At 37.6% G+C, this 16,476-nt stretch overlaps 1 protein-coding gene across 3 annotated transcripts in view; it reads right to left on the bottom strand.

The window, feature by feature from the left end:
• Positions 1-2,125: 2,125 nt before the first annotated feature.
• The window catches only part of TNKS2 (tankyrase 2), a 57,519-nt gene continuing 43,168 nt past the window's right edge, over positions 2,126-16,476 (bottom strand). For all 3 annotated transcript variants that reach the window (XM_034775788.1, XM_034775791.1, XM_034775789.1), the window contains 6 exons: positions 15,559-15,656; positions 14,270-14,344; positions 12,401-12,506; positions 6,929-7,115; positions 4,649-4,805; positions 2,126-4,323 (listed from right to left, as the gene is read on the bottom strand). In XM_034775788.1, coding sequence (XP_034631679.1) covers positions 4,261-4,323; positions 4,649-4,805; positions 6,929-7,115; positions 12,401-12,506; positions 14,270-14,344; positions 15,559-15,656 — 686 coding nt within the window. In that variant the 3' untranslated portion in view covers positions 2,126-4,260. The remainder of the gene's footprint in view (positions 4,324-4,648; positions 4,806-6,928; positions 7,116-12,400; positions 12,507-14,269; positions 14,345-15,558; positions 15,657-16,476) is intronic.

Genomic DNA, 16,476 nt, shown 5'->3' with positions numbered 1-16,476 from the left:
CGAGAGCAGCAGGATGGGCTGGTGCTTGTCCCCAAGCTTCCCTGACAGAAATGGTGAGGGTCCTCTTCCTACTTTGATTTACTTTAAACCACTGTTTTTTCATTTTTCTGGGCAGGCAACACTAACCCTATCTGAAATTAGCTCTAATGTACCTAATATTAATGTTCTAATATTAATGATTGTTTGTATGGTTAATCTAAGTCAGGGCTATATACCGCAAAGAACATTTTCCTGAATTGTTCTAATTTAAACTAAGAATTAAACTTGAAATTATTTGTAAAGCTTTCAGAAAAATTTGCTATATTATTTCATTAACTGCAGGTAGGTTGTTGTACAACTACAGTAACTCCTCGCTTAACGTTGTAGTTATGTTCCTGAAAAATGCAACTTTAAACAAAACGATGTTAAGCGAATCCAATTTCCCCATAAGAATTAATGTAAAGGGGTGTGGGGGGGTTAGGTTCCGGGGAAATTTTTTTTCACCAGACAAAAAACTATATATTATATAGACATACAGACAGTATACGTTTTAAACAAACAATTTAATACTGTTCACAGCTATGATGATTGTGAAGCTTGGTTGAGGTGGTGAAGTTAGAGGGTGGAAGAGGGAGGGATATTTCCCAGGGAATGTCTTGCTGCTAAATGATGAACTAGCACTCGGCTGAGCCCTCAAAGTTTAACACATTGTTGTTAATATAGCCTCTCATCAAGGCAGCACGAACAGAAGGGAGGGGAAACAGCATAGCCGACAGAGACAGACACACCGCGTGTGTGTGTGTGTGTGTGTGTGTGTGTGTGTGTGTGTGAGAGAGAGAGAGAGAGAGAGAGAGATGCACACTGCCCCTTTAAGTAAGCTGACCCACTCTTAAGTGCATTGTCTTTTTAAGTGGATCAGGAAGTTGAGACAGCAGCTGCTGCCCCACGCTCTCTGTCTCTCTCCGTCTATGTCCCCTCCCTGCTCTATATGGAGGAGTAAGTGGGGTGCAGGAGCAGGGGGGACACCCTGACATTAGCACACCCCCCCTTCCACAGCAAGCAGGAGTCTCTGGGAGCAGCTCCAAGGCAGAGGGCAGGAAGAGCACATGGCAGTGGGGGGAGGGACAGCAGAACTGCCGATTGCTAGCCTGCTGGGCGGTTGCAGCACAGTGAACTTAGGGGCACGGGGAGCTGATAGGGGGCTGCCGGTCCACCCTGGTTACAAGCCCCCACCAGTTAACTGTAACAGGCTGCTCTTCCTGCAAGCAGTGGACAAAGCAGGCGGCTGCCAAACGACGTTAGAAGGGAGCATTGCACAACTTTAAATGAGCATGTTCCCTAATGGATCAGCAACGTAACAACATTAACCGGGACCACTAAGTGAGGAGTTATAAAACTAGAGTTGTTTTATATATTTATTAAAAACCTAGACGTGACAGGTGCTTTTGAAAATCCCACCTAAGTTTTTCAAGAGCACAAGTCCCAATGAAAGTCAATGGAACTCGTGTCTTAAGTCACTTTTGAAAATTCCACATTACAGTCTTAGTAAAGATTTACATTCCTGCCCTCTAGTGGCCATAACTGCTCACCACCACCTGATAAGAATGGGCCTTCTTGGTGTTTGGAAAGCACCTATCACATTCGTGTCTGCTACTGGAATAAAAATATATTTTCAGTGTTACACTAACTGATCCAAGCAATGCTCCGTCTTTATTCATTTAGATAAAATGTGCTCTGAAACACCTGTACAGTAAAGGATAGGCAATTGTTTTGAATTCCTGGATTTGAAGTTTATTATAGGTTTTACAAAACTGCCTCAAACTATCAGGCAGATTATTCCTTTTCAACCTGGACCATTTTTCTGACCAGCTGATAGTGTTTAAGTGCAGAATTCTAAAAAGAAAATCTTAGTTTAATTCTTCTCTCGTACCAAAGGATATTGATTAGATTTTTTTCCTCAATACCACGCTGCAAATTACTCCAATACTCCACTCTTTTCATCTCTGTTAAGAACTTTTCCATATTCAGAACTAAATTATGTTCTACTGTAATCAGTTTATTGTAATGATAATATGCATTCTTGTACTCAGAAAGGTTGATCAATTTACTTACATTATGCCTGTAATTACTACGATGCTACCAGAAAACCAGTGAATTTAAATTTATTTAGTGTTAAATGGGTATGGAATGTGGTACAGTACATGTAAGACACTTCAAGATGAGTAAAGCAGACCTAATTGCACAAAAGATAAAAGTTTCACCTCAAAAGTCAAGACTATCAATTACAATTTCCACCTTCAGAATGCAAGGTATATCATGCAAAAACTAAAACAGACAAAAACATTGTGGTGCCACTTAAATGCTATCTTACCACAGTATTTTACAAGACATTAAGTAATCATTCATTTTAGCAATGAAACTAAAATATCAATGTTTTAATCATATTTACCAGATTTTGCCTGACCACCAGTTCCAGCATTACAGTAAACCAAGGAGTGGGCAACATCCTGGGAAAAAATACCTTAAATTAAAGCACCTTTTATTCACTGTCAATATTGCTTTCTGCTAGAGTTAGATTTTATGATATTATTTCTCAGACTCATATAATTTTGTACTTTTCAGTACACTTACTCATGTACAGAATAATTACATTATCACCATATCAGCAAAACAATTTAGTAGTCTTGACTAATTATTACATGTAAAACCATGTTATGGTCATACGACCTGCAAACAAATTAACTTATGGGACAGAGTCTAGATGTAGAAATATAACCAATTAAAATATGCTCTTATTCAGTTTAAAATTAAACCCATGGTATCAACTATAATATGTCTGCATTTTATTTACATTTTTAAATATGTAGGTAAAAATTGCAGATGGATTAAAAACAGAATGCAGATGAACTACGATGGGATGAACAAAAGGGCAGTGCATTCATTTATCTAATGTGCCTTGATCAGGTGGTTTATCTCCTTTGCTCTCTTCTCCCCCAAGAAATAGTCATGGGACAACTGTAGCCAATAGCTGCCTAGCTCTTTCTGCTCATGCACAAGTGTTTTATCTATCAAGCTGAATGCAACAGCCTACGATCCTACAAGCCTACCAATTTCATTCAGCACAAAGCACTGCAGCAGCAAACTTCTATTACTGCTGAAGCTACCAGCCTGAGCATAAACAAGGAGGAAGCATAAACAGAAAGACAGAAATGGCCTAAAGATGTCCACCCCATAATGTTTATATTCTGTGTGCACCCACAACTTATATGGACTAACCATGATGTGCCAGAAAATAAATCAATTTATTCATTCTCACTAGACATTATGTATTCAACTTCCTTATGTTAAAGTGTTAGGGACCTGTCTAGAAAGACCTCCTTGAAGTAAAGTTTCCACCTACATTCAAGGAAAATCATGTATTAGCCATAATTCACAGGATCTAATAGCCCTGAAATAAGATTACTGATTAACTACAGATCTAGTCCAATACAAATTCTAGAAGACAATTGAATGATCATGAAATGTGAAATTCTGGTAAACAAGTGGCAAAATACTTCAATAATCAAACGGAGTGTCCTACTACTTTCATAGGTCATGAATCTCTGGAATGCATATTTTGTAAATAAAACCACAGGAGTATCTTTTGAATAATTGTTCAAGCATTGTATAATTCTAAACTGGTTAATTAAAATCAAATGTATTCTCCCCCTTCCCAAAAGACAAACCCTGGAATCAAAGTCTTCTCCTATTTATCGTGTATGATGAAACATAGATGAACAATGCAATGTTTGGAAAAAAATACTTTGTACAAGGTTGCACTTCTAAAACACATATATTACAAAGCAATGTAAATAAATACCAGGCTAGTACAAAAGCTCTTATTTACAGTTTTACAAATGAAATTGTATTCAGTGTAAATGCAGTGTTTTAAAGAACACAGTATAAGTAAAATGAATTCCTGTGTGGAATATTATAGTTTCTGCTGGATTTCAATGTAGTATTATATAAAAAGCATAGTTCAAGTTAATTTATGCTTATAATTTAGTACAGACAAACCCAGTTTACCTGGAATGGTATCTGTTAAAGTGCTGAAAAAGAGGAAGTTTTTGAACTTTTAGAAAACACACTGTACATTATTAAAGCTTTATCAAGTCAAAATGTTAGATTTTTTTCACATTTTCTACCACAATGCCTGTGGATAAAATTTTTTCATCAATTCAGTGTAATTTAGAAGATGGTCTCTTCATGTTCAGATCTGTTGATTTCCAAAAGCAATTTGCCTCAAGCTTCCATGGTGGCTTCAGGTTTCATAATCTGGTAAGTAATCAAATATTCTGGATAAGCCTGAAAGGCAAATGATTCAGTAAGGTTAATTTTCTTAGCAAATTCAGAACACACATTTTACAGGATTTCTTGCCATCTGAGCAAAAGGTGTAACATCTATGTCATGGAGAAGGGAGAGCAAAATATCTGCCAGAAGTTTTCAGTAAATAAGGACCTGTGATTCTCAACTTTAAAAGCGTAGGTTTTATTTATATGCACTGAAAGATAAACCCCAATAAATCTAGAAAAGAGGCTCAGTGTCAATGGCATACCAGTGAAAAATGGCATTTGGGCTTCTTAAAATTAAGTATATCTTGACAAGAAAACAAAAAAAACCACCCATTACCTGTTCTCCTCTGTAAATGACGTACTCTGCTAAAGCCAGTCCATTTACACTAGGTCGACCAGTAACTGAATGATGTCCTGGAGGAGAATGAGCCATTTTCATTGCACTGAACTGCAGGAAAGACTTGCCCAATGTTACACGGCAAAACAGCAACTGCCTATAGTAAAGAAAAACTTTTACAACCAAAAATGTTTGGAAAGTAGGAAAAACATTTCTTGGTCATTCAAAAGCTCTATTCAGAGAGAGAGAGAGAGAGAGAGAGAGAGAGAGAGAGAGAGAGAGAGAGCAGTAACTTTAAACCTCTTTAGTCATTTTTCATATTCCACAAATTCTGAAGTTTTATCCATAATGTTATTTTCCCCTTTTTCAGTCCTGGTTCCTTTCCCCAACCTCCAGAGATTTTTCTGACTACACACAATGCATGTTATATTAATCGTTTGTGGAAATAGAATGTTTAATAGTGAACTCAAAGACTGTAACCTCAGTTCTTTATTTTTTGGGAAAGTATATGTCACTCAGACAAACAGATGAAGTCTACATAAAAGTATGTAGTAGTTCCTAACACTAAAATTTGTGTTTCTGTCTCAGAGAAGGACACAGTATTCAAACTATTACCAGGGCCAACTACAAACAGGTCTACTACAAACCCTAGCTCAAATTAAACCCACCACGTATCGGAATCTGTCAGTATATTAGATGTGGTTGCTTTTTTTGTTTTATAAAAAGGGATACAAGGACACATTTCCTTATGTATCTCCAATTGTTATCTAAATACTTGGATAAGAAATGTAATTATGTTTCACACATCACTGAAGTTCATATGCTTGATTTCAACTTCCTTGGTCATTTGCTTTCCGTGGCACAACCAGCAACAGTACAGACTATAAAAGAGGAACCACCAGTGTTCCCACTCTTGGAAGGGACGGTCAGGAGACCTACAGCTAACTTGGGAAGAGGGTGGGGGCAACAGAGAGGACCAAAGAATAGGAAGACAATTTCCTGTTTCCTCCCCAAAGGAAGGTGGCTCCTATGGCAGCACAGCTCTTAATACACTGTAAACAAAAATGCATTTGCTGACCAGATGACAAATGGGCCGGTCAAGGTGGTAGCTCATATAGCTCGAATGACATTTCTCTTTGTTCTGTCCAGGAAGCAGCAACTGCCTAAGTGGAGTAAGTCCAGGAAAGGAGTCTCAGCAGCTTTGTAGGTCAACTAAATACTGGAGCCCATTTGTTGGGCTGTGCTCATTCAAGACACTTCTTGCCCCTTTTCAAACCTTTCACATAGAGCAAGAAGTGAGTCCCTCTTGTCTGATCCGTTGAAGGGAATCCTGAGTCCTCCTCAAATCTCGAGTGTCATATCTTTCTCTTCCTCGGCTGAGGCTATCAAAGAAGCTTGGAGAGTTTTACCTTGCTTCAAATGAAAAGGGGCACAAGTCTTAGGAAGGAAACTAAAGCAAGTCCTAACTACCACTTTGGAAGCCAGTGGGACAATGGTAGGACAAGGCTGCAATTTCATCACCGTTTCTGGTTGAAGTGACCGCCAACGGGAACACTGAACAGTGAGAAAGCTTAAATCTTTGAAACCTCTCAGCTCACAAGGAGGTGCTAAGTTTCTAAAGCATGACATTTAGGTTCCAAGGGGAAACCAGAGAGACACAAGAAGAATGCTTTTAGAAACCCAGAAACTCGTGGGAAGGGATGTTCTACAAATCTACCTTGCGCTTCCTCAGAGCACTAAGGATCAAGATCTGAACCTACAACGTGGGGTCAACATCTTGAAAGAAATACAGGATGATCATAATCTCGACTCATCTAGTGGACACCTCCCCCGCCGTGAACCACATAATATGCAAGTACTGTGCTCTTCTAGAAGTCTCCTTGTTTATGCACTGACTGGCAGAAAAATAATTATTGATAAATTTTTACTGTATCTTTCATACTTTTAAAAATCTCTAGCAAATCCTCTCTCTTCATTTCCAGGCTACACAATTCTGGGTTTTGGGATCTGAAAGGAGGTAAGTCTTACAATGTCTTTAACTATCTCCATTGCCCCTCCCCGGCTCTTTTAAGTTTGCACTACAGCTTTAAAAGGTGGCAACCAAAACTCATATAGCAGTACTATCTGTTTTAACTGTTAGTGCATAGGCAGACATCTCTACTGAGCTATAGTCTTTCTTCAAAGATTCTGCTGGGGACTTGACTGCCTCTAACACAGGCTGCACTTGAAAAATCAGATTTCTTGGTATGAATGATTCAGGTATAAAGTATTGTAACTTACCTGTGACAAACATAACAAGATCGATCTTTGTGAACTGGACATCCAGTGCCACCTCCAATTCCATATACATACTGATTGCTTTTGGAAGAGTTTTCAGCAAAATATATCCCAGCTCCAAACATTCCACCTATGTATGCATGTCTCTCATCAAAACCTTTATGAATGATTGCATTCACAAACGGGGAACCTAGAAGTAAATTAGTAAGGAAAAACATTTAAATTAATCACCTACAGTTTTTACGTAATCATTAATTATTAAATCATTTCAAGAGCCTATTGAGTGTTATATCCTCCCCTGCCAAAAAACCCTAAGATTTACCAGCAAAGTAACATTTGTTGAAATCGATACATTTTTAACAAGTCAGAGCAACTATGTGATGCAGTATCAGTCTGCCACAGCAAACACTTAATATCCACTGTATTACAGCAATGTACATTGTTACTTTCACAAAATATTGGATATCTAGGGACAATTCCTGACCTGTCTTTACAGGAAAAGCTGCATAGACACTGGACACCCTTTCGGTAGAGCTTAGGCCTACAAGTGTCCCTGGATAGTTTGGTCTATGGGGATTTTGGTTGGACATATTCCTGGAGACTTCATCACATGACATAATCTTTAAACATTAATCTTAAATTCCTGGAGACTCCAGGACAATCCTGGAGGATTGGCAACCCAAGTGTGCAGCACTTTGGTGCACACTGCTATTCACACTAGCAGTGTGCACCGAAGTGCTGCACCATAATGCTACCGTATGGATACTGTGGGCACAAACTAAAAGGATCCTAGTTCACATTAATGTAACTACTCGGGGGACTTACAGTGCAGCACTTCGGTGTGCACTGCTATTCACACCCCTGTAGTCCAGCCTCCATGGCAACGTAGAGAAGCTCACAGATTCTGTTTCTTTCCAACACTGTGGATGCACTAGAGCTGCAGAGCTTCCTTCAACCCTAAGGCTGTAGTATCTGCACAGCAGCTCTGATCGCATTCAACAACTGAGGGTAAGGAGAAGGATTCTTAAAAGTACAGAAATGTAGGGCTGGAAGGGACCTTGAGAAGTCATCCAGTCTAGCCCCTTGTGCTGAGGCAGGAACAAACTAACCTTGACCATCCCTGATAGGTGTTTGTCCAACTTGTTCTTAAAAAACACCAATAATAGGGATTCCTCAACCTCTCTTGGAAGCTTATTCCAGAACTTATCTGCCCTTATAGTTAGAAACCTTTTCCTAACCTCTAAACTAAATCTCCCTTGCTGCAGATTAAGCCCAATACCTCGTCCTACCTTTAGTGGACATGGAGAACTGATCACGATACTCTTTGTAACAGCCCTTAACCTATTTGAAGACATCTCAGGTCCCTTCTCAGACTTCTTTTCTCAAGACTAAACATACCAAAGTTTTTTAACCTTTCCTCACAGGTCAGGTTTTCTAAACCTTTTATCATTTCTGTTATCCTCTGGACTTATTTGGCCACAACTTTCCTAAAGTGTGGCACCCAGTACTCCATTTGAGGCCTCACTAGTGCCAAGTAGAGTGGGACAATTACGTTTCATGCCTTACATATAACACACCTTTTAATACATCCCAGACTGATATTAGCCCTTTTTGCGACAGTATCATATCGTTGATTCTTATTTCATTTTGTGATTCATTATAACCTCCTGATGCTTTTCAGCAATACCACCACCTAGCCAGTCATTCCCATTTTGTCGTCGTGTATTTGACTTTTCCTTGATAAGTGAAGTATTTTCCACTTGTCTTTATTTAATTTCATTTGCTGATTTCAGACTAATTCTCTAATTTGTCAAGGTAGTTTTGAATTCTAATCCTATCCTCCAAAGTGCTTGCAACCCCTCCTCACTTGGTATAATCCTCAAATTTTACAAGCATACCCTCCACTCTGTTATCCAAGTCATTATTGAAAATACTGAACAGTACTGGACACAGGACTGACCCTTGTGGAACGCCACTAGATACGGCTTCCCAGTTTGGCAACGAACCATCGATAACTACTCTGAGTACTGTCTTTCAGCCAGTTGTGCACCCACCTACTTGTAATTTCATCTAGCCCATATTTCCTTAGTTTGCTTATGAGAATGTCACGTGGAACTGTGTCAAAAGCCTTACTAAAAATCAAGATACATCATGTTTACTGCTTCTCTCCTATCCTAACTCTGTCAAGAAAAGAAATTAGACTGGTTTGGCATGCTTTTTTCTTGACAAGTTCATGCTCGTTATTCCTTACCAACCTATTATCCTCTAGTGCTTACAAACTGACTGTTTAATAATTTGTTCTAGTACCTTCCCAAATATTGAGGTTAGGCTGATTACTTTGATTCCCCAAGTCCTCTTTGCCCACTTTTTTAAAGATAGGTACTAGTACATATGCCCTTCTCCAGTCCTCTGGAGTTCTCCATGAATTCTCGAAGATAATTGCTAATCATTCCAAGACTGCTTTAGCTAGTTCCTTAAGTACCCTAGGATGAATTTTATCAGGCCCTGCTGACTTGAATACATCTAATTCAGAGGTTCAGGAACAATTTGAACTAAACTGTAAACCCTGTATATGATGGAAACCACTTCAAGTCAGGGACTGCGGCAGTGTTCCAGTACCTATGATCTGATTTATGTAAATATTTTTAACCACTTCTGCCTCTGCAAAGCAATGTTTAGTTATTTGAGTATTGATCATGAAATTTAATCTTAAGTTACCTATTCAAATTGGAAGGTGCTCTGCATTGCAGCACTTATCTCTAGAGACACCCGACGTATTCAGTTTCACAAAGATGCACCTTTTTAGTAAAAAGGTTTTTAAAATTACATGTAAATATAAAGGTAGTTCTAGGATTATTAGGACTGTTTTGTTCAGAGAGGAGATGAACAAGAGAGGACATGACAGAATTGAGACTTATGTAAAATAAGAAATGTTATACTGAAAGTAAATCAAAAACTCTTATTTACCTTCTGTGTAATACAAGAACAAGGAGACGTGAAATAGAAAATGAAAAATAATAGCTTTTTTTTAAATATACAAACTCATTATTAACTTGTGGAACCATCACAAGATATCACTGACGTTAAGAAGTTAGCAGGATTAAAAAAGGGGAACATATATGTAAACATCCACTATCACGTTAAATAGATACAGAATTGTAAGGGATATAAGTGCTCACGCTGCAAGACATAATCCAACCACTATGTGACCAGGTTAGGAAGAACTTCCCTTACAGATGGGTTATACCATTAAAGGGTTGCTTGCACCTTCCTCTGGGCTGATACTGGCCATTTTCAGAGACAGAATACCAAATCACTGGTCTGATCTAGTATGATAATTTCTATGTTATTATTATGCCCATCCAAAGCCTGTATGAAAGAAACACTAAAGTTACACTGTTAAGCACTCAGTTGGGAAATGACAAAGTTGCATCAGCAGCAGTTGACCCCTTTGTATGTGAACAAGACCATGATCTTTAATTACAAGATCACATACTATTTGTGAGCTATGTCACATTTTTCTACAGCTTTAGATATACACTGTTGGTGTCTTATATAGGTTTCACCCCCACTCTGGACTTTAGAGTACAGATATGGGGACCTGCATGTGAACCCCTAAGCTGAATTACCATCTTAGACCTGGTTTTGCTGCCTCCACTCCCAAGTACTAACTCCCTTCCCTGGGTAGCCTTGAGAGACTTCTTACCAATTTCCTGGTGAACACCAATCCAAACCCGTGGATCTTAACACAAGGAAAATTTAACCACCCCCCCCCCCCCCCCTTTCCCCCACCAATTCCTGGTGAGTCCAGATCCAATCCCCTTGGATCTTAACACAAGGAAAAATTAATCAGGTTCTTAAAAATAAGACTTTTAATTAAAGAAAAGAAAGGTAAAAGAAAACCCTCTGGGAGATAGCATACCAGCTGATCTCACAGACAATAGATTTAAAACACAGAGGATGTTCCCCTGGGAAAAAATTTAGTTACACAAAAAATACCCAATTTGATTATTCCCTAATGCCCAAGACAAGTTACAAAGAAAATAAACAAACCTATTTATTCCCTTCACTAATACTCACTACTTGATAAGAGGCTGATTTCTGGGGCTTTCCCACGGTCAAAACTGAAACTGACTCTAAACAAAGGAAACTTCCCTCCTTCCTTTTGAGGCATCTTATCCCCACATTGGTTCCTCTGGTCAGGTGTTAGCTAGGCTAGGTGAACTTCTTAACCCTTTACACGTAAAAGAGGCATTAACCCGTAACTATCTGTTTATGACAGCCAGAATTCATTAAAAGATTTTATATGACAAACACACAAACTGTTCTTACACAACACACTACAGATGAAGTATAACAGGAGTGATAGCAAAGGTTTGTTGGCATATATAAATCATAAGTCTGTCACCAAGGTAGTGTTGTAGTTTCTTTCTGATCCCAAGTTATAGCTAAGGCAGACTGTGCTACTAGTTGGGAAAAAATTGCAAACTGCATGGCTACAAACTTATCTTCTCTGAGGAATTTATGTAAAAAAAAAATCTGTCAAAAATATGGAAGACCATTATGAAATAGTGTAAATTTACAAGAATTAAAATATCTAAGATACCATACAAACATGTATATCTGTGGTTATAGAAGAAAATGTTAAATTGTATTAGAGAAAGTTTGCAATCATGTAACTATCGTAATGCATATCCACAAGGGGCAGAATTAAGGTTGGACATGCAATCTTAATTCACATTCTGAATTTTGATTAGTCTGAACTATTTTTTTTTTTTTAAATAAAAAAATCCAAGATGCTTACAACTGACACCACTGGACCACCTTATCCCACCAAATTATAAGCTCTGCAGTAGAGAGTTGTGCAGATTTTACTTCAGTGAATGTGCAGCTGAGTTTCTTACTATGCAGCTAACTTAGCCATTTAGTGAGTCACTGTGCACATGCAGGGAACAATTTTCAATAGGTTATAACTGTCAAATCAAAACTTAACTTCACTGGAGCTCAAGAAGACACTTTTGAACAAGAGCTAACATGCCAAATGTAAAATCCATCTTGGTCAGAGTTGGTAAAACAAATTGTAAGAAAGTTTCCTCACTCCTACCCCCTTCAAACTGAATCTGTTGACTTGTTTTTCTATTTTTGATCAAACTAAACTAAAACCCCAAAAAATCCATACTTTTCTTTGGGCAAAGACAAGGCAGGAAAATTTAAAGCAAAAAAAGCAAAGGGTTCAAAATTATAAGGCAACTGAAAATGGGAATTAGAATAGATATAGCTATATTTGTCACCTCTGTGATAACATGCAATACTAGTAACAGGCTTTATCAAAATTATGAAAAACTTAACTCTGATCTACATTTTTATTTCCAGTTGTTCATTATAGAGCATATTTGCCTAAATTTTTGGCACCAACAAAAATATTCCCACCAAGATTAACAGCATGGAAGAAAATTTAAATTTCAAAGTTCTTACCATGAAACAGCATCCTTTCATTAGCATGGTTATGGTTTTCTTCAGAAACTTCTTTCCTCCTGTGAGTGTATCTTTCCCAGAGTTTTTTGTTACAAACTTTTTGAATCTGAAATAATTAAATCAGAATTCAAATTCTATTTTGAAGACAAGACCTTTCAATTTTTTGCTTTATCATTTGACAGACATTTTGATGCACAATGGGTATATCACAATAGATCCACTCCAAAACTGGGAACATGTAGTCAAATTTTTAAAGAAAAGAGATTCTCTCTCTCAGATTCTAAGGAATTCAATTCAATTCTTCTCCTAGCATGATATAGTGAGTAAAATCACCACCATAAACTTAAGTTAACCAAGCCATTCTGTTCTAAACCATTGTTCAGTGATCTCTCTAAAGTTTTTAGACTGACATTTATCAGGCTTAGTCACAACTTAAGAATTTTTTGGAAAGTTTAAACGAACTAGATCAAAGGGATTTTTTAGATTGCAACCCCCAATCTATCCAAACTTTGATAAAATAATTCTCTCCCTCCATTCAAAGTACTGCTAACCCCCTTTAGATTTCTTTACTAGCTTCCTCACTTTCCCTATTAATTCAAGCTGCTTATCACCACCTTTAAGACCCTGCACCACCACTCCATCTCTGTTCTCAGTCTCATTCTAAATCCTGTCCCTCCAGTCCTGGTGGACAAAAACTGATTTTTTCCAAAACAAATTTGATTTTTTTTTAAATTTAATTTAAATATATTTCTTTTTTTAAAAATAAACAGATTTAAAATTAAATTTTAAATAATTACAACCTATATTAAGGCCCTACCTTGCTATAAACAATTACAACTATTTAAATAAATAAAGTAATATAATGTATCAGTGAGCCTTCCTCAAATCTTAATGAGTTAACGGATGATGCTTTTTAAATTATATATAGAATCAGGGGGAAAACATCTTTAATTTTTGAGTTCAACTGAAGTTTTCTAAATATATCACAATGCCCATGTTCTGCATTACATAGCTATATTATTTTCAGTCATTACAAGGGCTGAATTGCCCCCAGAAACTGCAGACAGGAAATGACTATCCCATATATGAGAGATGCTAGACTGCAGAAAGCATGTTTTCCTCTTCCAATCTATGAATAAAAAGCAAGCGGGAGAGGAGAAGATCTACTAATTCTAAAATCCTGCAGGACAAGAGATCAGATTTTAAACACCTAAAAATGCAGATAGGCACCTAATACCCACTGATTTCCACTCCAATGATTTCAATAGGAGTCAGGCACCTAACCTTCATAGTCACTTCTAAAAATTCCATAAGGTGCCTATTTGCATCTTTTAACTGCCAAAATCCTTTTGAAAATCTGATGCATGGTGACCAGAAATAATCTGTCAATTCACTAACTACAGTTAATACTTCCTTTGGTTAAAAACTTTATTTTTAGAAGCAAAACAAGTTTTAATAAGCTTACTTTTTTCTCTTATGTATCCAGCACATTGAAAGGCAGCTTTATTTAACTAATAAATAAATGGCGTTTTTATGCATTTTAATATATTTCCAATTTCCATCCAAATGCAGCTTGACAGATGTCTCAAATATAAAATTATCTTCTAGTAAATAAATGATCATTTTCTAACATAATAAAATATGAAAATTAAGAATCAGAACAAACGTACATTGAGCTATATCATTGCTTAAATAAATGTGTAGACATAGTGTATCCTCCTGGTTAGCAAAAAGAAGCATCAAAATTAATGTAAAGTCTATATTTAGCAGCAAATCTACATATTTTAATAGTCATACCAACCAATGAAAATGAACCAAAGGGTTGAGCGCATAGCTATCATTTAAGAACTATAAAAATGTGAATGGTACCTTCAGAAAATTGTATTTGTTGAACACTCCACCAGCATGCCCACCATCTCTGTGCTCTCGGACTGTACTTTGCATCTGAAGAATAAGAGTTTTAAGGCTGTATATTTTGGACAAACATTCCAATATTCTTTGTAATAATCAAAAGAGTTGATTCTATTCTTAAAAACAAGACACCTATTAGCTAAAAATTAGCACAGATTTTTCTACAAAACTTCAGAGATTCTGAATACTTTGTGGAACATGCGGTGATAGTTATTAATTTACACTCTTTAACTGATCACATCTACTTAGAATCACATGCTGTGCAATTATTAAAATACTGGGCAGAAAGTAGAGAGAGAATTGATTAGAAACTGGGTCTGGTATGTAGGGAAATGACTGTAGTGAAGATTTCCATGCTGCAGAAATAATTTCACTTCAGATGGAGACCTCTCAAGTATGTTACTAGAAGGAGTGATATTAAGAGAAACAAAGGGTCTTGTCACTTAACACTTTGGGCTGGAGTAGTAATTTCTAGCTCAAGAAGACACAAATGTGGTAGCTCTGAGTGAATGCACTAAAAACAGACATGCAACCACAGCAATAAGAGCAACGGAAGGGGCTAGCTGCCTGAGTACGTACCTAGTGCCTTGGATTGATACACAACCTGCTGCAGCGGCTACACTTACATTTTTAATATACCAGTTCAATTAGAGATAGTGCTGGTATGTCTCCTAAAGCTGGAAATTATACCTCCAGTTTGCAGTGTAGACATACAGTACAACCTCAAAGATATGAGCACCAGAGTTACGGACTGACCAGTCAACCGAACACCATGTGAAACCGGAAGTAACCAATCAGGCAGCAGCAGAGACCAAAAAGATTAAAAATAAAAGCAAATACTGTAGTGTGCCTGTATTGCATCTTAAAGGTAGACACACCTGGGCTGCCTGTCCCCACCCCTAACTTCACCCCCACACGCAGGGGGAACCTGGCCTGGAGTGTGAACTGCTGGAGTTGGAACTGCATTTTATTCACAGTTATGAACATTTCAGAGTTACGGACAATCTCCATTCCCGGTGTCCATAACTGAGGTTCTATTGTATGCTAAATTGTGGACATGTCAAGCATGGATTATAACAGTGGGACAGCACTGACAAAGGAAAATGGAATAAGTGTCTTGATGCAAGCTTTAATCCATTATGTTTAGCAGTATTTCAGTCTTATATTAATAGTCTACTGGAACTCATGCGTCTACCCATAAGTGACAATGCCAAAAAGAATTTGAGATGCTAGGCAGCAAAACATACCTCCTCTTCCACTGACTGAAATTCCTTATCATCGGGAGAGAGATCTATAAGAATTGTTCCACTACCAGAAGTATTCAAAGTCAGGTATGGGTTAAGACCTATAAATACAATGAACGCACATTTTTCAGACGCAGAGAACAAAGATTAAAAACACAGGCATAGCTCAATTTCCCAGGAATGAAAAGATAGAAGATGCCATACAGAGACAAAGGTCAAGAAAAGGGGAACATTTAAAATCACAAAGTTATATTAACTTTCAGTTTAAGCCTCACTTCTGCCATGATTTTGGGATCTTAAGTAGTTTAAAGTTTTAGTTTTTTAAAACATATTTTGATTTGCCTTTGTAATTCTGCTCCTCTGAAGATATCATGCAGGATACTCATTTCTTGGCCTCAGCTTCCTAGCTAAACACAGTCAGAATCTAAAGGTCCTTAATGGTAGCAGTGGTGGCCACGGCCATAAGCCAACTTCCCTCATCCCCACAAGTGATTGTGCACCACCTGAAACCTCTGCCAACCTTGAAACATTCCAGTCAGTCATCTCCTAGCTGAGTACCGAGTAAAGGATCCCTAAAGTAACAGGTCTGTCACCTAACATTTTACGGAAAAATCATGCTTCAGAAGCAGAAAGACTTAAAGTACAGGTATCTGTGACCTAAACAGAAGCCCATCTAAACTCTAAGGGGAGAAGAGGGCGGGGGGCGCAAGTATGCGTGACTTCTGCAAGACTTCTTTTCCCATCTACCAATAAGATTTCTCACATTGAGCATTAGAGCACCTGCTCAAATACATTAGGCAAGTATCACTCCTCTCTCTCAGAAGTCATACCATAACAGAGAGGGTCCTTAAAATGGGATAGAATGAGGTGTACCTTTGTCAGGGCCCTTATTACTATAAGAATTAGTATCTAGACATATCA

This window comes from Trachemys scripta, chromosome 7 (assembly GCF_013100865.1).
Source record: "Trachemys scripta elegans isolate TJP31775 chromosome 7, CAS_Tse_1.0, whole genome shotgun sequence".
NCBI classification, from domain to species: Eukaryota; Metazoa; Chordata; order Testudines; family Emydidae; genus Trachemys; species Trachemys scripta.
The sequence above is the reverse complement of the archived record's forward strand: the minus strand, read 5'-3'. Positions and strand labels throughout refer to the sequence as shown.